Below are 22,812 nucleotides of genomic sequence, written 5' to 3'. Positions count from 1 at the left end.
GGCTGCCAGAGCTGGGCTTGTTCAGCCTGCAGAGGAGAAGCTCTGGGCTGACCTCACTGGGGCCTTGCAGGGCCTGAAGGAGCTGCAGGAAACCTGGAGAGAGACAATTGCCAAGGGCTGGAGGGACAGGACACAGGGAATGGCTTCCCAGTGCCAGAGGGCAGGGCTGGATGGGATCTTGGGCAGGAATTGTTCCCTGGCAGGGTGGGCAGGCCCTGGCACAGGGTGCCCAGAGCAGCTGGGGCTGCCCCTGGATCCCTGGAGTGTCCAAGGCCAGGCTGGACATTGGGGCTGGGAGCAGCCTGGGACAGTGGGACGTGTCCCTGCCATGGCAGGGGTGGCGCTGGATGGGCTGTAAGTCCCTTCCAACCCAAACCATTCCAGGCTTCTATAATGATTTTCATGTAGAGATAAAAGCAGTATGAGGATCCCTGCCAATTTCTTGGGCATAATTCAGGACAGACTTTCAAGTCCCACTACTATTGTTACTTGAGTTATTCTGAAATAAAGATTCAGTAATATTTTCCACGCTGATTCATAATTAACAGAACAAATTACAATGTAATAGTATTGATTCTCTTGATTATTTTCTTCTGTGGAAAATCTGTTTCAGTTCCGTGCATTGCATTTACAGATAATTTATCTATCAGTGGTTCTGCTTCCAGAGAGCTTCCCAAGCAGAGATTTGTGGAGTAAGTTGTAAGAGCACGTTGCCTGCCTGGTCTGGCATTTCTCCTTGTAAGCTGAGGTTGGTTGGTGTTCTGTCTTCCCCCCACCATGACCTCTGGAATGAATCTGTCTACTGAACATTCCCCCCGAATGGAAAAATCCTAAATTACACATCAACGCTGATTGCACAATATGAAAGGGGTGAGGATCATATATGGCACACTCAGGTCCGTTTGAAAGGCCACTGGAGTGCCCACAAGGCATTGGAAACCATATTTTATTCTTACTCTAATAATAAAAAAAAGCATTTTAAGTGCCACTGGAATGGAAGTTGGGTATCTGTGCTAACAGAAAGGGGTTTATACCTAAGCACCTGCGCTCTTGAGTGGTGGCAACGGGTGGTGTCAGCAGTTCAAAACCATTTAGACAAATCCATGAGGCCACTTGTCCATAAATGGGTGCAAAATTACCTGGCAGGAGTGTGTCCTCCACTGCCCTTGGTGCAGATCTGCTGGAGCAGTGCAGGGGGAGTGAGCCACAGAGGGAGCCCAGGCCTGTGCTCTCCCAGCCTGCTGCTGGGGGAGGCAGGAGGCACTGCTGGAGCACCCTCTGGAATGCCTGGGATTATGGGATGAACCCTTCCAGGCCACTTCTGTCAAATGGCAGTATGGGTTTTGTTTCCCCCCCCCCCCCCCGCTTATCATTTTTTAATCAGGGTAGGAAATCTGTCTCCAGTGTCTTTTCCATACTTCCACAGCTTGTTGGATCGTTCAGTTTTGCACCTTAGATGAATCTCATAACTTAAGAACAGATTTTAAATAGTAATTAATTAAGACTATATGCTACATAACAAAAATGGTGACAACTGAATTAATCTACTTTTGGCAAGCATGGTAGAAGAATCATCTGTTTATTTTCTTAGGAAAGTGGCTGAGATGCCATTTCTTGACAATGTAACTATGGACCTGCCAATTTTTAAGTATAAAGTTTTCTTGAAAAACCCTAAATGCATAAGTTACGTGCTTGTGAGAAGCTTTAAAGCCTTAAAAGAAGCTTGTTAAGCTTTAGAAACATGCCTGGGTGTCACCTACTGCTTTGATTCCTCCTGTTCTTAAAATTAATAATTCAAACCTTATTATATATATATATAAAATATATAATTATAGATCAGCAGTGTTGGCTATTCTTGATTACTGTTTTGCTTGTCCTGCATTACCTCTCCTGCCTTTCAGGGATCTTGTGTTAGCTATTTAAAAAAACAATAAAGTCACAGAACGTAAAAAATAATCACCACCTCTTCAAAGCTGTAAATATTCTAGAATCAGGCAGAATTGGGGCATAAAATATGAATTACAGAATCACAGAATGGTTTGGTTTGGAAGGCACCTTCGTTGGGATCCATGATGGATTTGAAACAGCAGATGCAAAGTGGTAGGCGTGGTTCATCTCAAAGGAATTCTGGCTGTGTTAAGTGTCCTTATATTTCTGTGTTGTAGGATTTGCCAAGGCATCTCTGCTTTCCTCAGAAAAACGGAGCCATTTAATTGCCTTTTTGGTTTGCACTTTGTGTTTGATGAAAGAAGGACAGGATCCAGCTTAATTGGCTGCGTGGTGTTGGAAGTAGTAAAAGTATTAATACAAAATTGTCACGGAAGTTGGTTGCGTGTCTTTGGGAGCACACGGGGAACAGGGATGTTAAATCACTGGGGCAACTGCAACTGCTCGTCTGCAAAGAGCTGGAGTGCAAATGGAACCACTCTGCTGCCTCTTCTGACAAAAAGAGGCTCAGTAACCACAGAAATCTGCTTTTTGGTGCTAGTTTGCACTTCTTTGTCTCATCAGGGCCCCTTCGTGCTTTCCCTTGCTCGGTGCCAGTGCAGATCAGCTTTGACTGTCTGAGAAAAGCAGGAGAGCTGTGGCAGTGGCCCTTGCCTGGTCACTCCTCAGCACCTGTCGCAGGCAGGGCAGGTTGTTCCATCTTCAGCTTCTGCATTTGGTGGGGTTTCTGTTGTTTATGGCAAAGTCAGGGAAACTTGTCTCAGTTGTGCCAGTAGGGTGACTCGGCTTCTGGGTGTGAGTTGAAGTCAGTGACCATAAATACATTATCTGTCCGAGGTAACAGAATCCCAGGCTGCTTTGGGAGGGAAGGACCTGAAAGTTCATCCCATCCCACTCTTGCCGTGGCAGGGACACCTTCCACTGTCCCAGGCTGCTCCCAGCCCCAATGTCCAGCCTGGCCTTGGACACTGCCAGGGATCCAGGGGCAGCCCCAGCTGCTCTGGGCACCCTGTGCCAGGGCCTGCCCACCCTGCCAGGGAAATTCGTTCCCAATATTCAGTGTAACCCTAAGTCAGTAGGATGGAGAAGCCCTGTACAATTACTGTGCTACCAACAGCTTTATTACTGTGATTTACACGTTCTGTCAGGATTATAAAAGTTCCCTGTATGATTACAGTTCCTTAACGTTGCACTTGCAGCATAGTGATTCCATAGTAATAGAGTTTCCATCGTAGTAATTCCATTGTTAGAGGAAAATCCCCTTGACCTCAAGTTCCACACGTTCGAAGTTCCATGTGTGCAGTTACTGTTCTGGTTGTGGGACTGGGGGTCAGTCTGAAGAGAGAAATCTTCCTGCCTTCTTTCTGAATGTGTAGAGTTGGATTCCATTAACAAGCAAGTTATTATTGACGTGTATAAAAATAAGGAATGAAAAAGAAGATAGACCATGAAATCAAGAACGTAAATTACTTGTGTTATGAGCTTGAGTGAAGAATTTCTACTTGAACCCAGCCTTTTGTTTCAGTGAATGTGGTCAAAAACTGTGAGGAAGGGAAAAACTTGTATGCTCTTTATTAATTGCATCACTATTTCCTTTTCCTAAATGGAAGAGATTATGTGGGACATATTTTATTAATTCTGCCTTCTTTTTCTGACCTGGTGACTGGGGTTTTGGATGCCGCTGGGAAGATGTCCGGAATCAATTGGCACTGGCTGTGGTGTTTGCTGGTAGGATCCTGCATGAAATCTTTGACACCCCTGAGTGAATTTATTTTTGCAAAGCAACATCATGCAAACCAGGTCAGAGAAGAGGCAGTTTCAGGCACAAATCCCCTGCACTATCATCAATGGAGAGACCATAAATGTTGTGATGGATGCTTGAAGGCAGTTTAATGTAGCACTGGAGAAAATAGAAGCCATTACCTCTGGAAGAGCTCCAGTTATGACAGAGAAAATAAATGGTGCTGTTACAAGAGATACACTGACAACAAAATTCCTGCTGGCTGGGGAGGAGAGCAGCAGAGCACAGTACAGAAACCTACAGACAATTACTCGTTATCTGAAGTAATGTTTATTTTTGGTTTAAATCCGACATGGAGACTGCTTGATAAAATGACTTAATCCAATGTGACGGAAGTTTAGTCGTAATTATACTTGTGCTTGGGAGCTGCCCAGTCTCTGCCACTGCTCAGATCTGTGTTGTGATATTTCCCAGCTCAGCACCTGTGCAGGGAGGGCTGTACCTGCACAGACAATGAGCAGCGAGCTGTGTGCTGCCAGCGCTCGCTCAAACTCAGCCTGGGGCGGCACTCCTGAGCAAACCAGCTTCAGGACACAGGGAATGGCTTCCCAGTGCCAGAGGGCAGGGCTGGATGGGATCTTGGGCAGGAATTGTTCCCTGGCAGGGTGGGCAGGCCCTGGCCCAGGGTGCCCAGAGCAGCTGGGGCTGCCCCTGGATCCCTGGCAGTGCCCAAGGCCAGGCTGGACATTGGGGCTGGGAGCAGCCTGGGACAGTGGGAGGTGTCCCTGCCCATGGCAGGGATGGCACTGGATGGGCTGTAAGTCCCTTCCAACCCAAACCATTCCAGGACTCTCATCCATTTTCAGACTACCCCCTGAAACATTTCATGTCTTTCCTCCATCTCTCTCTTCCATGTTTTTTGATGGAAGGAGTTGAAGCAGCAGCTACAGCATCAGGCACAGAACATCCTCACACATCTTTTTCTGAGGTCACCTGGGAGAGAGGTCTTCCTACAGAAAATAAATGAAGCAACATTTTGAGATTCCAAATTCAATGGAGCTGGTTCCTGCCAGTGGAAGTATTCCTTTCCCATCCCAGCTGCGTCAGACTCAGAGGGATATGCAGATGTGTGAAGGATTCCAGTGTATGGTGCTGAACAGGCAGTGCTATAAATCAGCCTCATAGGTAGATAGATCCAAAATCATAGACAGATCCAAGAAAATAATGCTGTTGATTTCAAATGAACTGTGTGTCAGAGCTTTACTGCCCAGAAGAGTTGTGGGCAACCTGCAAATGGGTTCTTGCAGTACAATGCCAGTGAGTGCTTGTGGGAATTGGCTTGAAACTCTCACACTGCTCTGGTGCATGACTGACTGGAAAAAGATTAATTGTAAACTAGAAGTTGGGATGATTCTTATATATTGTTTGTACTGGTTTGGGTTTTTTTTTTTCATGAAGTCCCAGTAGGACTTTATATTTTTGGCGTAACTGGCACTGACCAGCATAGATGAAGGGTAGTATTGCTGCCCTAATATTTTGCTCAGGATGCATTTCAGTGCATGTGGAGTGTCATCATTCTGCCAGGGACTGCAGCAGATACTGAACCAATGCTAATGAAGCTGATGCAGCACAGACTTTTGTTTATTTTCACACTTCTGACAGTGTTTGAGAAGGACTTGGGGTTCATCCCACTGCAGACACTCCACCCTCTCTCAGGGCAGGGGGGCTCCTGGGCCAGCCCCGGGCTGGAGCCTGGCAGGGAGAGGCTCTGTAGCCCATTAGCAATTCTGAAATCATCCAGGGTTTTGATAACTCCTGCATTTTTATTGGCAGCATCCCCGTGCTTCCTCCTCAGAGCTGCTGTGTCAGTGGTTTAACCTTGAGTGTACATCAGAGCCTCACAGGGATGCCATTGTGTACAGGATTTGGAAGGCAGGATTTTGACTGAATCACAGCTGATGCTCTCAGAGTGTTTTCCCTGATGCTCCACAAGCTTCTCCTCCCCACCTCAGCCTTTTTCCTTTTTAAAGGCTGCTCCTTAATGGCTCTTGGCTCAGGATTTCTTGTGATCTCTTGTACTTTTGTGGCTTTCCTGTCAGTGTGTGACATGTTCCTGTCTTTTGAGTAGCATGGAATTTCTGAGTTTGGGAATGGTTTCAGTGTCACTCTGTTGTCATGCTGTAAGAAGGGGAAGGACTAAAAGAAGAAAGATGTAGAATGTAAAGCTAATAAGCTATTTTAAAAAACCAGGTCTGGCCTCCGTGTGTCACTCGCTGGTGTTCTCCTGAAGCAAGACCTGCAGGGCAGAATGAAATACTGGGGGTCAGGATGGTTGGGAATAACTTCAGGCTGAATATTCAGCTTTGGGAATTATCTTCATGCCGTGTTCAAATAGCTAAGTCACTTAAACCCAGGTTACTTCTCTCTTCTTTCTGGGAGTGTGCTGCCTCTTGCATTCTTCTCCTGTTTAAGGGAGGTGGCTGAAATTTTTGCACAATTTACTTTTTTTTGTTACCTTTCCTTACTTAAATATTCTTTATTTTAACTATACATGTTTTTTAGCTATCTTTAAGGAATACCATTGTCACAATCCATGTGTTTTATGGAATCATTTGGAGGCCTAAGTGAATTTGAGCTAGCAGATATGAAAAGGGGATTTTAACTCAAAATACTACTTTTTCTCAAAGAAAAAGTGCATCAATTCACTTTTAACAACAGCGTATGGTAGCATTCTTATGCAAGTTACCTGTTTGCAGTGTGAAACAAAGCTTTCTGAACACTCTTTTGTATGTTCTGACACTTCTGGAAGTTTTTTCAAGTTCTCTTAGACATGAAGTGATTGATCCTCATGAGAACATTTTCAGCATCAGAACCAAGTGTCCTTCAGCTGTGAGAGCCCCTGTTCAATAGTTAATAGCATTGAACACGTGCTACCTGCTGAAGATGGCAGGATTCGGGGTTTGTTTCTAGGCTTTTCTGGTTGGTTTTCCAGGCTGTGTTTCTTGCTTGCAGGAGGAGTTTTTCCTGGGTATCAGGAAGCCTTTGTGAGCTCCTTCTCTTCCATGACAGCAGTTCAGCCCGAGCTGAGGCAACCCCTCAAAGCTCAGGGGTCCGGCTGCAGCTGTGCCAGCCTGGACAGGGGACATCCCTGCCAGAGCACCAGTGTGGCATTCCCTGCTCCTCGTGTGTGGGGATGAGCTGGGGTTTGCTTGTGCTGGTGGCCTGGGCAGCACTGAAGGAAAATCCTTTCCCTGGGACACGCCAAGGCGGCGGGAGATGCTGGTCCTGTGCAGGAGCTGATGGGATCACTGCTGTGGCTCTGAGATAGAACATTTGTCCTGCTCATCACATGAAATGATGTGGATCACATGAAAGCTTTGTGGAGCCCTGGGCTGAGTGTGCAGCCGTGCCATGTCCACAGTGACGGGGCGAGAAACAGCAGAGCCAGCCCTGTGGCAGGGACTGTGTCTGACTCCAAGCTCAGCAGTCAAAACACGAGTTTCTGTTCTTCCTCAGGACAGTTTTGACTGGGCTTCTTGGAGAACAACTGCTTTAAGACTCTTTTTAGCCTAAAACGAGGATATGCCACGTAGTGGAAGTTAAAGCCACCTTGGGAGCACTTCCTTCTCCCTTCTTGCTCCCTCTCCAAACTGAACCACGTGTATCTCCCAGCACCAGCCTGAGAAGATACCAGGGCTCAGGGTTGCTGGAGACCTTTTCTCCTGAGGGGATGGGTGTATGTGTTACATTTGATGAGACTTTGGTTTACACAGTAGCTTTGCCGCTCTGCAGCCAGGTTAATGCTGGTACTGTAACTTTGAGATACTTTCTCAAACCATTAGATTTTAACTAATATAGTGCCAATAGCCTGGTTCCTGGTCTTGCTTCCCTTTTAAGAGACAATATGCATGAATGATGTGTAATATATACAGTATATATTAATTTGTCATGACTGTCATAGGAAGAGCAATGTGAGCTAAGATTTGGAAGTGAGAAAAGTTGCATCAGGGGCTGATTGCACCTTGCCTTGTCTTTTCCAAATGCATGTGATGAGTTTTCTGTTCTTTCCTTCCGTAACAGAGCAACTTCTGTTCCCCCTTAGGAGCACCCCATCCTCGGGCAGCCTTTCTTTGTTCTGCACCCCTGCCGAACCAATGAATTCATCTCTGCTGTGCTGGGTAGCTCACAGAAACACCACAGGTGAGGGGCACTGCTGGGCCTTGCAAAGCTTTGTGCAATGCAGGTGAAGTCAATCAGCTGCAGTGTGGAAATGGCCAAAACTACTTCCTTGGTCCAAGCAGAATGAGATTTCTGTATTGTCACTTCAGACCTGAACATTAAAATATATTTGCTATAGGAAGAATGAAGGAATAGCCCCATCTGAAGTTGTGACTGTTGAGTCTGTCTGCAGTTCAGAAAAAGCCAGGATAATATGTTTATGGCTCTTTTTTTGTCTTTTTTTTCCCCCTAGACACACAAATTACATCATACTGTGGCTCAGTACTGTAGGCCCAGTTGTGGGCCTGAATCTGCCTCTGAGTTACGCAAAGCTGGCACCCGAGCAGAGCACAGACACTGACTCGGTTGAAAGGTAAGAGAAAAGGAAGCCTTTCCTCTCCCATCCTCCTTTTACAAAGATCAGATGGGGAACTGGCAGAACCATTACCTCCTCCTTTGAAGCTCGTGGTTCAGTTCATCTGAGACTCACCTTTCCCTGTTTTTGTTACCTGTCTGCCTTGCTGCCTCACTTGCTTTGCAATGAAAATTTGTGCAGAGAGAGAGGGGCTCAGCCCATTGCTGACACCCTTCATTGGTCCAGAGGGTCCCTGATGTCCTGGGGTCTCTCTCAAGGTGTGGAGAAGTGTTTTCTGTTGGTTCCCCCAGCTCAGGGTTTGGGGTCTGGCATAACTGCTGCAAGGATTTTAATGTCATCCCTTTTTGGTGTTTGCTGTCACTTCTCCAGAGCCCAGAGCTGAAGGACTGGTGGTGGTTAGACTGTGATGAAGCTGCTGCAGACTTCCCTGGGGATGAAGGTGAAGGATCCTTCCTGGCTGGTCAGCCATGGCAGTGTGGAAATGATTGCTCATGGCCCTTTCTCTGGCCAGAACTCAGCACTGATGATGGTGGGAGTTGGCTGCAGTTGTGGTAATGCCTCCCCAGCACCACCCAGCCCTGACCCCCTTGTGACTGCACTGGCCCTTGAAGTGGCTCATGTCCTGCCTGCTGTGCCTGTGCCCTTGGTGAGGCTGCACACAGATGCACGAACCAGAGCCGAGCTGCTGCATCTACTGAACCTATCTTTAGAAAATCTGCACCGTCTGTGGGGCAGAAAATGCAATATAAACACAGAGAAATGCTTGTGGGATGTGGTGTGAGCTTGTGGCAGTCAGAGTATGGGCTGAGACTGCTTCACCTGGGAACCACCTTCTCCAGCAGAGCCTGGTGAGGGCCCACCCCCGTGTTCTCCACCCCACAGAACATCCTCATCCCGGGAATATCCCAGGCACGGCACGCATCAGGGAGCAAACGGGGTCGGGACTGTGACAAACAGAGCCCTTGGAGTCTGCAGCTGAGAGAGCACGTCCAGCTCTGGAGCTCAGGTGCCTGGAGCAGCCGTGGGGAACATCTGGCTCTGCCATGCTCCGCTGCCTGCGAGGGAATCTGTGCCCCGTGGGAGCTGCTGCTGTTCCCAATTAGTGTTTCTCATTGTACTTGTGGTTGTTCACAGGTTTGCTCCCTACCCTGCACTGCTTCTGTAGCCTCCCCTGACAGCTGTTGATTTTTGGGGAATTGCCTGGTGGTGCTGCCACCGACAGCCAGATTACAAGGAACTTCCCCACCACCCATCCTGGCTTCTCTCCCAATCCCATTTTATTAGCAGTATAAAACAGAGTCTGAGCAGCTGAGATGGAACCACAGATTTCACTTTGTACATTCAGCAGTTGTCAGTTGCACACAGAGTCCAGTGCGTGCCACATCCGTGTGAAATGCATCCAGATTCTGGTTTTTCAGATGATGTTTTTACCTTCCATTACTTGTCATTGGTGGACATGGAATACAGAGTGCAGTCCTTCACATTCCATTGGTGCAGAGTTTGTTTGCCAGTCATTTGGAATTAATAATGAAAGCACATAATTCATTTTGTTCAGGGTCATAACAACCTGAAAAGCCGTTTCTTCTGTGTAAGATTTACAAAATATGGCCCACAGCTACATTGATTTTTTGACACTTTTGGTAAGACATGCTTGATAATTGCATCCACAGCCCATTTTTAAATTTAAGTGAGACTTACACAGTAGGAAAAACCAACAGAAAGAGGTAACAGCAGGTTTAAGAGCTGTTAAATGTTCACCTTTGTTCTGTGATCTTCACTTGTCATACCCTGAAACAGAAGAGTAGAAGCACTCAGCCCTCAAAATGTGGAATTTATATGTAAAGGGGAATAAATATTTTTATTTGACATGGGAAAATTCTCAACATCCATTACTTTCTACCTTAATTTAGCATTTGTAAACAAGGAGGAGGATTACTTGAACAGGGTCCTGCAGACTGTACTGCGCTCAGGATTTCCTGTCAGGGACAGCCCCAGGCCGTTGTCACAGTCCTGTCCCGGGGGTCACTGGGGTATCCTACAGCCACACATTCCCTTGGCTGGGCACTCCAGCTGCTCCCAGATTCTGGAGCTGTCTCTGCCTTGCTTCCTCCCTGCTGAAAAGGTCCCTCCAAACCCCTCCTCAGTGCCTCAGACAGGGGCTGATGATGAGGACCGTGAAATGGGAGAGCAAACAGAGCATTCGCTGCCCTGCCACGACTCTGAACCTCCTAACACCACAAACAACGAGGTGACAGTGCAGTGTCATCATCAGTATCCATGTTTCCCTGAAATTTGCCTGGAACACCAAAATTCAGCTCGGTTAGTACAAATACACGGGGGTTAGATACAGGAACAAATACAGGGTAACATAAATATTTGGGACCAAGGAGATAAATAAGCCTGTTTGGATATCTCCTTTTTAATGGCTGGGGTGGGAGGTAGGCACCCAGTTTCTCATTTATATTTATACCTTAATGACTTTATCTTAAAGAATTTTTATGTACAAAAATCATACGTATATGTTTTTTTAAATCAAGTGAATTGTGGCACTATTTTGTGATTATATTTTATGTTGTGATTCATTATGTAGTGAACCTGTTGAAGATCCTTAGATCTGAGCCTGGGTTTTGTCTACATGCGTTATCTGAAGTCTTGCATCCTACCAAGGAGAAAATTTCCAGTTTAGATTTGTGAATTTGCTCAGTTGTTCATCTTTGGTAATCTGGGAAGACACATTGAGGGAGGTTCTTTACTTCTGGGGACTTCTTGTAGGGGAACAGTCTCATACCTGCCCTGGGTTGCCAGCATCATCAAGAGGAAGTAATTTTATGAGTTCACCTCAGCCAAAAAATGTGTTTTTCTGTGGAATGCAGTTGGTAGCCACGTACATAATCCCTCATTTGTGTCAGCATGACCAGGTAAGAATTTAACCCCCTACGAGGAGATTTGAGGTTGCCTGGCATTGGTTAATAACAGGAACATTCCTTTGGAGATACTTAATTACAGCTAAGTACAGAGAAGTAATCAGGATCAATTCTTGCTGCAGCACCATGAATTTCAGTGAGACTTTCTCAATAACTTCCCCCCCTGCCCCGTTTGCTATGATGATGATGGTTTCACGAGTCTGGACATCTGTATTTATTTTGCACACATACAGATTCAGTTCCAGCACAAAGGAAGGACGATTGCTCTTCCCTCTGAATGGTGAAGTTACAATTATTTCCTCAAAAATACTCTCTTCTAGAGAACAGCGTGTGTATGGGTATTTATACCTATTTTTAGTAACATGTAGGCTTTTAAAAGTGTTTCAAGGAATTTAGTGCATTTTTTTAGTGATAAGTTCTTACCCCCTAGAATAAAAAAAATACGTACCTGAAGCTTAGAGCTGCAAAAGTAACCCTGTATTGAGTGCGCAGGATTAGGAAGGTGTCACACATGTTGTTATCTCCTGGATTTCATTAAAATCTTAAAAAACCCTGCACCACGAGGAAGCTTTCAGTTCCCCACTTGAGAGCTCGTCGTAGCTGTCACCTCCTGAAGACAAATTCACCTTAAGGCGAGAGAGGATTTCACTGCTGTGTTTGAACAGAGAATGGATTTACAGAGCAGCCTCTTAACACAGTTCTCAAGTGTGTTAGAAAACAACATCTCCTGTAGCAGCGTCGTTATTCAGTCTTGAATAACGGTATTGCTGGTGTCAGATGGTTGGTCAACTGCTTTAATAACAGAAAATACTAATTGTGTGTTGGTGATGAGGTGGAAACATGGCCAGCCGTGGATTCCCCTCTGTTTTGGAGGATTTTGGGGTATGTAACACATATTTATTAGGCTTAAAACCCCTCTAATATTGACTTGGTGGTGATATTTAGCTCAGGTCATCTTTCTCTGAGTTCTTTCTGCAGTGTCCAGGTAAAACAAGCTATTCCTGGGCACTGGCACAATCACAGAATCACAGGATGGCTGGAATGGGAAGGGACTTACAGCCCATCCAGTGCCACCCCTGCCATGGCAGGGACACGTCCCACTGTCCCAGGCTGCTCCCAGCCCCAATGTCCAGCCTGGCCTTGGGCACTCCAGGGATGCAGGGGCAGCCCCAGCTGCTCTGGGCACCCTGTGCCAGGGCCTGCCCACCCTGCCAGGGAACAATTCCTGCCCAATCTCCCATCCAGCCCTGCCCTCTGGCACTGGGAAGCCATTCCCTGTGTCCTGTCCCTCCAGCCCTTGGCAATTGTCTCTCTCCAGGTTTCCTGCAGCTCCTTCAGGCCCTGCAAGGCCCCAGTGAGGTCAGCCCAGAGCTTCTCCTCTGCAGGCTGAACAAGCCCAGCTCTGGCAGCCTTTCCTCCCAGCAGAGCTGCTCCATCCCTCTGCTCATCCTGGTGCCTGCCCTGGCCTGGCTGCAGCAGCTCCAGCTCCTTCCTGAGCTGGGCCCAGGGCTGGGGCAGCTCTGCAGGTGGGGGCTCAGCTGAGGGGGCAGAGGGGCAGAATCCCCCCTGCCCTGCTGCCCACGCTGGGGCCCAGCCCAGCTCAGGGGGTTTGGGGTCCCAGCTCAGGGGGTTTGGGGTCCCAGCTCAGGGGGTTTGAGGTTCAGCTCAGGGGGTTTGGGGTTCCAGCACAGGGGGTTTGGGGTCCCAGCACAGGGGGTTTGGGGTTCAGCTCAGGGGGTTTGGGCTCCCAGCTCAGGGGGTTTGGGGTCCCAGCACAGGGGGTTTGGTGTCCCAGCTCAGGGGGTTTGGGGTCCCAGCTCAGGGGGTTTGGGGTTCAGCTCAGGGGATTTGGGGTTCCAGCACAGAGGGTTTGGGGTCCCAGCTCAGGGGGTTTGGGGTCCCAGCTCAGGGGGTTTGGGGTCCCAGCACAGGGGGTTTGGGGTCCCAGCTCAGGGGGTTTGGAGTCCCAGGTCTCCCCCACAGCCCCCAGCGCTTCTCCACCTGCCCCTCCCCAGCCCGGGGCTGCTCTCCTGCTGCTCTGGAGCCCCGTTGGGCCGAGTGTCCCCGTTTCCTTTGTCAAAGCCCACACAAGCTTTCGGCTCGAGCATTTCCCTCTCAGCTGTCCCCCTCCCCGCTCCTGTCGCGACATCTGGTGGCGACGCGGCCTCACGACAGCGCCCGGCCGGGAGCTGCTCCAGCGCCCGCTGAGTCTTCCTCCTTTGGAATTTGAAGATGCAGAAGCGCGAGGGGAGACAGTCCCCTGCCCTTCTGCCTTCCCCGGTTCTACCACACGAACCTCGGGAGACATTCTCAACGTGTTCTTAGATTCCTACTCCACTGTCATATAAATTATTGAATTCCGCATCAATTTCTATATAAATATATGAATTATTTGCAGCAGAGCCATTCCCTCACCACGCAGATGAGCTGCAGTTGTAGTGAGGGAAGTGTTCACACTCTGGCTTCTGCTAAGTAAACATTTTGAGGTTTTACTTCACTAAGGAAGCCTCTGAATAACTCTGTATTTTTCTTTGGGCTAATCAGGTAGAAAACTCAGAGACACGTAAGTCAGTGTACTAAAACCGGTATCCTCAAATTGGGCAGACTCACCCCAAAATAACTAGTTAATTTGTACTGAACACCAGGTGAAACTCTTTGGGCTGATGGTTCAATAATCCCTTCAGGGCACAAAGCTGGGGAGTTCTGTGCTCACACCAGAGGCCAGAACTGCTGCCACAAACACCATTTCCACCACTTCCAGTGACCATTTCTGATGTGAAGAAGGCTTTTTTTTACAGTTATGCATTAAAATTCATGCAGCTTCCACTCCCCTGAGGGGATGTTTTGATTCCTGATTAATAGTCCCAGAAGAACATTACAGTTTGGGCTGTTTCTTTGGCCAGATCTAGGAAGAAACATTACTTCAGTTTCTACGGGAAGATTTTTGAGACCACCCCCTCTCCTCCTCCAGCACCCCCTGAATAACGAGCACAGCACTCCTTTTAAACCAAAAATTTTATTGGCGATCTTGTCACACTGGTGAGGCATTTACGACCTGGGTCTCTCCTTCTTCCCCTTGTAGAGGGCCAGCAGGGACACGTTGGCCACCTTGACCACCTTGAAGCGCACGCCCGGGATGTCGCCCACAGCGTGGCCCTTGCGCCCGAAGCCGGCCACCAGCACCTCGTCGTTCTCCTGTGACAGGAACGGGCTGTGAGCCCCAAACGCGGGCACAAACCGGGCACTGAGCACCTCCCACCCTGCCCCAGACAGCCTGGGAACACCGAGGGTGCTGGCCAAAATCCATGCACACAAACCCCTTAACAGACTGAATCAGCACCAACAGAATAAATCTGCTATTCACACCTTTTCCTCACAACATTTGAGGCTTCTTGACAATTACCTCGATGAAGTTCAGGCACCCATCGTTGGGGACAAAAGCTGTGATTTTTTTTCCGTTCTTAATGAGCTGGACCCTGACGCATTTCCTGATGGCAGAGTTGGGCTGCTTGGCTTCAACGCCACTGCAAGGGAAACCACCAGCACAGAGATCAGTGTGGAGAACCAGGAGGGTCATCAATTATCACCCACAATTAGCTGTTTTACCTTGTATTCAGTGTAAACTCTACCTGTACTTCAACACCTGTGAGCTGTTTAAAAGTGCTGAATTAATATTCAATCAGTATTACATGGTATATATTAATGCAGATTTATACATGAATACATAAAATACCACTTCCAAAGCCAAACAGAAACTTAAATCATCTCCAGAATAACTCAGTAAAATGCTAACAAAAACCAGAAGACAAAAATTCCCCAACAACCCAAATCACAGAAACCGTGTCCAAAAAACAGAGCCTTGGCAGCATCCCAGTGAAATTTATAAATTATTAAAGAGAGGGAAAAAAGGCAGAAGTAGGTAGGACCTAGGACATACAAACACAATTTTCCTTTCATTTGTGCCTAACGCCCTTATTATAACCATTGCAAAAAACCCCCTTGCCTTTTCCCTTATTTTTGACTGAAGTTCCCTATTTTTCCTACTTTTACAAGAAATTTGTTTTCGCCAAGACTTGCCCAAAATCCCCGTTTTCCTTAATTTTCGAAATAACCCCACATGTTTCTAATTTTGCCATAATTTGTGCCAACCCCTCCCTTTTTAGTTTTTCACTAATTTTTGTCCAAGATCTTTGGTTTTTTTTCCCCAATTCTGGAAGAAATTCCTGCATTTTTTCCCCTAGCTCTTGGGGGAGGAATAAAAGCACCCCCAATCCCTGTTCCTCCGTATTCGGGGGCTCTGAGACCCCATCCAGCCCGGAGGGAGCACCCACACTTTCTCCAGCACGATGCCCTTGGCGTGGGAAGCGCCCCCGAAGGGGTTGGCCTTCAGCGCCGTGCCCAGGTGCGCCTTCTTGTACTGCTTGTCGTGCCACTTCTGGTCCCGGCGGTGGCTGCGCAGCTTCCGAGCGGTGCGGAGGCCTCGGCACTTCCCTGCGGGGCGAGACGAGACGGGGGTGAGGGGGGGAAGGAGCCGTGAGGGGAAGGAAGCGTGAGGCCATGGCGGACATGCGGCGGGTAATGGCGGACGCGGCCTCACCGCCCGCAGCGTTGCCTGCACGGCACCGAGCCGGCTGCGGGCGGGCGGACAGCGCCTGCGGAGCGCCGCGGGCACCGCCGGGGATCCCGCAGCCCCAGCCCCACTCCCGGCCCCGGCGCGGTCAGGCGCGGCGCTCACCCATCTTCTCCGCGCGGCTGCCGAGCGAGAAAAGAGGGCGGACAGGCCGCGCCCGCCGCCTATAGCCGCGCCCGCCAGGACCCGCGGGGCTGGCCGCGCCGCGCCTGACCAAAATACCGACCGGCACCACGAGGGGCAGCCCGACGAGCACGGAGGCCGCGGTTCGAGTCCCGGCAGGGCGGCGCAGCCAGGACCCCAGGCAGCTGCCGGGCCGCGGGTTCGAGTCCCGGCTTCAGAGAAAAACCGAGAAGGAAAACTTTGGCATCAAAGTTGGACTTAGAAAACCGACCTCGGCTTATTACAGCACCACGGGCATCGGGGGCCTCTCTTCCAATCACCGGGGTGCTCACTTCTGTAGATTATATACCATTTGTTACACGGGTGTGTTTTTACATTCCAACAGCGTTACACCCGTTCCCAAAAAGCTTTCTACGCACGCTAATCAATCTCACAGCTTTTAGCGCCCCAGCTCTTTTCACCCTCACCTGGCCACAGGGACGAGCTGATGCCTGGTGGCTGAGTCTGGGGGCCTTTCCCATCACACCAGGCTGCCCAGCCCACGCAGAGGAGCTCCTGGATATTTTACTGGTGTGCAGAACCGCCGAGGAAAGATCATCTGGTTATTGTCAGTGACAGGTAAAAGTGCAGGGTTTGTTTATTCGAGCGGGCCCGTGTTTGCACGGAGGCCTCTCGGCATCCCTGGCATGGACGGTTCGAGTCCCGCAGGTCCTGGGTTCGAGTCCCGCAGGTCCTGGGTTCGAGTCCCGCAGGTCCTGGGTTCGAGTCCCGCAGGTCCTGGGTTCGAGTCCCGCAGGTCCTGGGTTCGAGTCCCGCGGACGGAAGGCGTTTGGGCTGGGCGAGGACCGTGCCCAGGAGGCCTGGTGGGGCTTGAGCCAGGATTTCTGCCTGGAAGGAGCCTGTCCTGAGGTGGGATTCGGATCTTATCCCCAGGAAGAAGCAACAGGTCAAGAGAAAATGGCCTGAAGGTGCAGCAGGAGAGGCTCCGGGTGTATATTGGGGAAATTCCTTCACAGAAAGGGCTGTCCAGCCCTGGCACAGCTGCCCAGGGCAGGGGTGGGGTCCCCATCCCTGGAGGGGTTTCAGAGCTGTGTGGATGTGGCACCTGGGGACACGGGGCCGTGGTGGCCTTGGCCGTGCTGGGGGGATGGTTGGACTCATTGGTTTTATGGATCTTTTCCAACCTAGATGACTCTGTCATTCTTACTTCGAGCTTTCCATGGAATCATGGAATGGTTTGAGTTGGAAGGCACCTTAAACTCCGTCCCGTGCCACCCCTGCCATGGACAGGGACACCTTCCACTACCCCAGGCTGCTCCAAGCTCTGTCCAACGTGGCCTGGAGCATTTTCCAAGGATCCAGGGGCATTGTGACTTGAGTTACTGCGCTGCCTGCGAGCAGATCTGCACACAGCGAAGCCCTGTAACACAAACAAGCTTGTACTTCCCAGTTTTGAAAGCTGCCTCAGTCCACGCTGCCAAACTGCATCAATCCAAATCATGAACGCTCCCTTCCCTTTTGGGAATGACTCTGAAGAGGCAGTAATTACATATAAACACGTATTTCTTAACACAGCCTGTGCTCACGGCTTAAGTAGAAAATGCACACTTTGTGTGTTTATGTAGGGCTAGTTTTACATTCAGTCTTTGTAGAATAAGTAATAAAAAAATTTTAAATATTATAAGAACCCAACCTGCGTCCGCAAAAGAAACCTCAACCAATGTCAAGCGAAAACCATAAGCCCCACTAAGACTTTGAGGAGAAAACATTAAGATTATAAAAAGCAGCTCTTGAAGATGCAGTTCCAATGTTGGAATGCAGTTTCTGTTTGATAATTTTAAAACCAGGGAAGTTTGTCTTGTGAAAGTGCTGCAGCTTTGCTTTACAGTGTTAGGTGTATTAGGAATTAGGAATACTTAAAAGCTGGCTAGGATGGCAATTGGTGAATATAACATAAATGTACTGTAACAAACTGGCATTATTGGACAAATACTCATTAAGAGGTCAAGATGTGGGAAAGAGGTGGTTTGCCATGAAGCTGCTTTGGGGTTTGCTCTTTCTTTTTAAACTACACTAGGACTTTGGGACACTTCTGTTAAGACAGCTTTTCTTAATTTCACCACATTCTCCAAAATTAGTGCTGGGGTTTTCTTTGATCCAATATGTCATGGCTTAACCCCAGATTGCTGCTGAACACTACACAGCCTCTTCCTCATTCCCATCCCTCTCCTGAAGGGGAATTGTACCAAAAATGGGTACAGATAAGAATAGTTTAATAACTGAAATACAGTCAGTAGTAAGAGTTAAGAACAACTGTTTTAGTTGACAACAAATAAGAATAAAGCCAATTAAGGCTAATGAGTGAGAGGTCTGCAGGCACAGGTGGCCTCAAGGCGTGTCCCTGGAAGGTGTCCCATGGCAGGGGGTGGTAGCAGGGTGACCATGAGTGTCCAACCCAAACCATTCTGTGATTCTGGGACCCACAGAGAGTCTGGGACTCCTTCCTTTCACAGGAGCTCCCCTGGGCACAGCCCTCAGGGCACTGTGGGCAGCTGTTGTCTTTGGAGAGCACCAGTGCTGCCAGATAAGCACTTCTAAAATTAAATGTCTCGGTTGGCCAAGCAGACAAATCCACCCAAAATCCCACCACTTATCCTAAAACTCCCAGTATAATCTGATCTCTGATGCCAGGCATCCTGCAGCGCTGCACAACTGGGGACAGCTGGGCTGTGACACACACTGGGCTTTCTGTGGGGTTTTTTGGGGTAGTTTCCCCCCCGACCCTTCCCTGAAGGTGGAGGTAGGCCTGGAGTCTGCATGGGGATTTCTCAGGGATGGGATCCTTTGGGGATGTGGGGAAGGGCACAGGGACCAGAAGGTAATCCCAGAATCCCAGACTGTTTTGGGTTGGATGGAAGCCAGAAGCCCATCCAGCGCCACCCCTGCCATGGGCAGGGACACCTCCCACTGTCCCAGGCTGCTCCAAGCCCCAGTGTCCAGCCTGGCCTTGGGCACTGCCAGGGATCCAGGGGCAGCCCCAGCTGCTCTGGGCACCCTGTGCCAGGGCCTGCCCACCCTCCCAGGGAAGCAGGAAACAGCTGTAACAGGATTAATTTTTGCATCCCATCCCAGAAGGACACAGAAAGGCTTTTTGGCCTGATTAGTTTCCCAGAGGGAGGATTGTGTTGGAACTGAGACAAGATTTTTCTGTATTTAAAGGCCAGTTTTCTGTCCATGCTTCTGCAGCTTTGTCAGTGCGCTGCGAATCAGAACAACAACCATGTATTAGAGTGAAAGGATGGACTGTTGTGTTCAGTGGTCAAACCTGTTAGTGGCTGACACCTCACACTTTGGTTAATTTAGGAAGCTTCGTGGTGACCTGATGTGGCCCTGGGAGGTGACTGCAAACAGCTGGAAATGATCTGTGTTGTGTGCGCCCGGGGAGACGCAGCCACAGGGAGAAATTATCCATCTTTATGGCAGGCAAACCCAGCGTGTGCACAATTGCTGCAGCACCAGGCAGCACCGCTGCCAGCCCAGGGTGTGCATGAGCATCCCTGTGGTCACTCTGTGTGACAGAGGGTGGCTGGACAGCGGTGACATGCTGGGGATGGGCAGGGTGCCACGTCTGACCTGTCACTCTGACTGCTTCACAGCCCTGACAGAACTGTGAGCCTGACTTGAACTGAATATAATTACCTTTCCTGCCAGGTAAATAAAAAAAAAAAAAAAAAAAAAGCATTGTTTAAAGTACAGTAAGAGCTGCAGTGTCTCCTTCCTGGGGGTGGGAATGTCTGGGCTGCCTCAGTAGGAGATGGGGAGCGGACAAGTGGCACCTTGCTGCCTGATCATCCAAGGAGGATTTCTGTATCAGGAGCAATCATCATCACCACCTCATCTCCAAATGGGGGAGGGAAAAGGATGATAAACAACAATTTAACCCTTTTACTTGGAATGCTGGACACTTTTAGCCTACCATAGTCCATCCTGTGGGCTGCAAACAACAGGACAAGGGGAAACAGCCTCAGGCTGGGCCAGGGGAGGCTCAGGGTGGACATCAGCAGGAATTTCCCCATGGAAAGGGTGCTCAGGCCTTGGCAGGGGCTGCCCAGGGAGGTTTGGAGTGCCCATCCCTGGAGGTGTCCGAGGAAGGGCTGGAGGTGGCACTCGGTGCTCTGGGCTGGGGACAAGGTGGGGACTGGGCAGAGCTGGGACTCGATGGTCTGGGAGGGATTTTCCAACCTCAGGGATTGTGGGATTCTGTTGACTTCCCATTGACTTTGCCCTGCAGGTGGTTCATTCCTGGCCTTTGTGCCCACAAAAAGTTCAAAAATGAAGCTTTTCCTGGTTGATTTCTTCACAAACCAGACAAAAGTACAACAGCAACTGAGCAACTGAATCACAAGAGCTCCCCTAACCCTGTCCTTGTCAGGACTGCTGCATGCAAGGCTCTACTCAGACTTTCTTTTAAAGCCCAGTAGTGCAGACATGCTGATTTTGTCATCATTCTTCACCAGAATGAGGATCTAATTTCTTGTTAGGTACCAAGTGTATTTGTTTATGCTGGAACCTCCTTAAAAAGCAGCATTTTTAAGAAATGTTGAATTGCTGTTATTATCAGCAAGATTCAAGGGGTGAGGAAAGACTTTTCTTCTTGCTCTTTGCTTCACCATTATTTTGGGTGACTGCTGATTAGTGATTTACTATCAGCACCCGTGGCATTAATATACACTGGGGAAGTCAGGATATTTGCACTGATTTGTTCTGGTTTAACCTATGTTCACAGTTTGGTGTTTTCTGGGTCGTCTGTTTATGCTACTTTCTTCCACTTTCTCTGCCCTCAAAGGACACATTTTTTCATTCTTTTGGGCCATGCTGGTTTGTATTTCAGAGATTTTATATTTCTTAGCTTTTGTTCCCGAGTGGGTGAGGAATGCTTGGGAAATGGGTGCACATGGATCAAATCTCAAGGCACCATCAGAAAGCCTCTCTGTGCCTTTCCCTCCACTTAGTTAGGACTCAGGAGGGCTGAGTGACTCAGGAGTGACATTAGTGACCTCACACTGCTTAGAAGAGTCTGTGGTGCTTCCGTCCCTTCCCAGGGCTGCTTAAGTTTTCTACCTGAGCCATGTGTCTGTGCTGGTGTAATTGTTCTAGGCTTAGCATCATGCGTTCCTGGTGCTTCTCAGAAAATTCAGGGGTTATTTTCAAGTGGTTTTTGCTTAATCCTACGTTCCCTCATCTCATTTTTCAATCTGGGATTCTCACATAAGTATCTTTACTCCTCCTTAAATTGGATAGAAGCTGTTCTACAGAGGACAAGCTGTTGGGGGATTTCTAAGACGAGCAGATACTCTCTGCATCCCAGAAGGAGAAATGAATTAAGATGGCAAATCCTTTTTAATGGTTGCAATGCTAAAGCCCCAATCCTTCTGTAATATCTGGAATGCAACAGGCAGGAGCTGTTAATCAGCAGAGTGAAGCTTCACTGATGGTCACAGCAGCAGGTAGCAGGACAGGAGTAGGTGTCTGATGCCTATAAATTGGTGCATGGCTGTGTCCTGCCTGGTGTTTAAGGGTTTTGGGACTGGATGATCTTTAAGGTCCCTTTCTGCCCAAACCATTCTATGGCTCCATGATTCTCAGGGGTACCACTGTGTGTGACCCACAAACCTCTTGAGGACAACCCAGAGCCAACCCCCCGTATTCACAGTGATGTGTGTGGGCTTTGGTGTCTCGATCTGGCAGCCCAGAAACACAGACACTGTGATTCCGTGGGCATTCCACACCTGTGGCCTGGCCTAGAGCTCCCCAGTGCCAGAGGGCAGGGCTGGATGGGAGATTGGGCAGGAATTGTTCCCTGTGAGGGTGGGCAGGCCCTGGCACAGGGTGCCCAGAGCAGCTGGGGCTGCCCCTGGATCCCTGGAGTGTCCAAGGCCAGGCTGGACACTGGGGCTGGGAGCAGCCTGGGACAGTGGGAGGTGTCCCTGCCATGGCAGGGGTGGCACTGGGTGACTTTTAAGATCCCTTCCTACCCAAACCATTCAGTAATCTTTGAATTCAAAGCACCAAAACAATTGATGCAGAAAGCTGTACACACACAAACCGAATTCATGCTGAAGAAAGGAAACTGCTTCCAAATATTTGGCTCTGAGGCTTGCAGTGTCTTGCTTTCACATCTGTAGAGTCAAGATATATAACACACATATATCTGTCTCATCTATATAATATATAGATGACAGGAGGTATTATAAGAGTTCAAAATACAGGCAATTCTTGCTGTGAACAGAAGGAGAAATTCCAGAGCTGCTTATAAACATCACCCTCACCTCCCTCTAAGGTTAGGGTTAAGTACAGATAAGAAGTGAACCTCGGCGTGATTTTAGAGCCCGTCTGATCTAATTCCTGCTTCCCCCTTAGCAAGCAGCTCTCACCCGGTACAATTTCCGAGACCAAGTGATCACTGCTGCAGGAGGGATCCGGCAGGTGCGGGGGGCACAGGGACAGCGGCTTGAGCGGGGATGGAGCGGGGCTGGAGCAGGGATGGAGCGGGGCTGGAGCGGGGCTGGGAGAGGAATTGAGCGGGGATGGGGATGGGGCAGGAGTTGAGCGGGGCTGGAGCGGGGATGGGGCTGGAGCGGGGATGGGCGTGGAGCGGGGATGGGGCAGGAATTGAGCAGGAATCGAGCGGGGCTGGAGCGGGGATGGGCATGGAGCGGGGATGGAGCGGGGCTGGAGCGGGGATGGAGCAGGAATTGAGCGGGGATGGGTCTGGGGCAGGGATGGAGCGGGGCTGGAGCGGGGCTGGGGCTGGAGCGGGGCTGGGGCAGGAATTGAGCGGGGATGGGGCTGG

General features: G+C 49.2%; 2 protein-coding genes and 1 long non-coding RNA gene across 5 annotated transcripts in view; 2 read left to right on the top strand and 1 right to left on the bottom strand.

Moving 5' to 3' along the window:
* The window catches only part of ATG10 (autophagy related 10), a 61,241-nt gene extending 50,423 nt beyond the window's left edge, over nt 1-10,818 (top strand). For 2 of the 3 annotated variants that reach the window (XM_042023061.1, XM_042023060.1), the window contains 3 exons: nt 7,791-7,888; nt 8,160-8,279; nt 8,652-10,818. In XM_042023061.1, coding sequence (XP_041878995.1) covers nt 7,791-7,888; nt 8,160-8,279; nt 8,652-8,664 — 231 coding nt within the window. In that variant the 3' untranslated portion in view covers nt 8,665-10,818. Of the gene's footprint in view, nt 1-7,768; nt 7,889-8,159; nt 8,280-8,651 lie in introns of those variants that run through there. The other variant, XM_042023065.1, reaches the window with a different exon arrangement.
* A 3,385-nt stretch (nt 10,819-14,203) lies between these two features.
* RPS23 (ribosomal protein S23) lies at nt 14,204-16,033 on the bottom strand. Its single transcript, XM_042023059.1, has 4 exons — nt 15,942-16,033; nt 15,538-15,697; nt 14,610-14,730; nt 14,204-14,401 (listed from the first exon to the last, which is right to left on the bottom strand). The coding sequence occupies exons 1-4, from the start codon at nt 15,943-15,945 to the stop codon at nt 14,255-14,257; spliced, it is 432 nt and encodes a 143-aa protein (XP_041878993.1). The 5' UTR covers nt 15,946-16,033; the 3' UTR covers nt 14,204-14,254.
* Nucleotides 16,034-16,583: 550 nt separating this feature from the next.
* Nucleotides 16,584-17,607, top strand: LOC121662176. The gene is made up of 2 exons (XR_006015222.1): nt 16,584-16,667; nt 16,756-17,607. It is a non-coding gene; the product is annotated as an uncharacterized LOC121662176 (long non-coding RNA).
* The last annotated feature ends 5,205 nt before the right edge of the window (nt 17,608-22,812 follow it).

Source organism: Corvus kubaryi, unplaced genomic scaffold, assembly GCF_017639235.1.
Source record: "Corvus kubaryi isolate FWS band 111438036 unplaced genomic scaffold, C.kubaryi_AGA036_p1.0 37236, whole genome shotgun sequence".
In the NCBI taxonomy this organism is placed as follows: Eukaryota; Metazoa; Chordata; class Aves; order Passeriformes; family Corvidae; genus Corvus; species Corvus kubaryi.
This window is presented reverse-complemented; position numbering and strand designations above follow the sequence as displayed.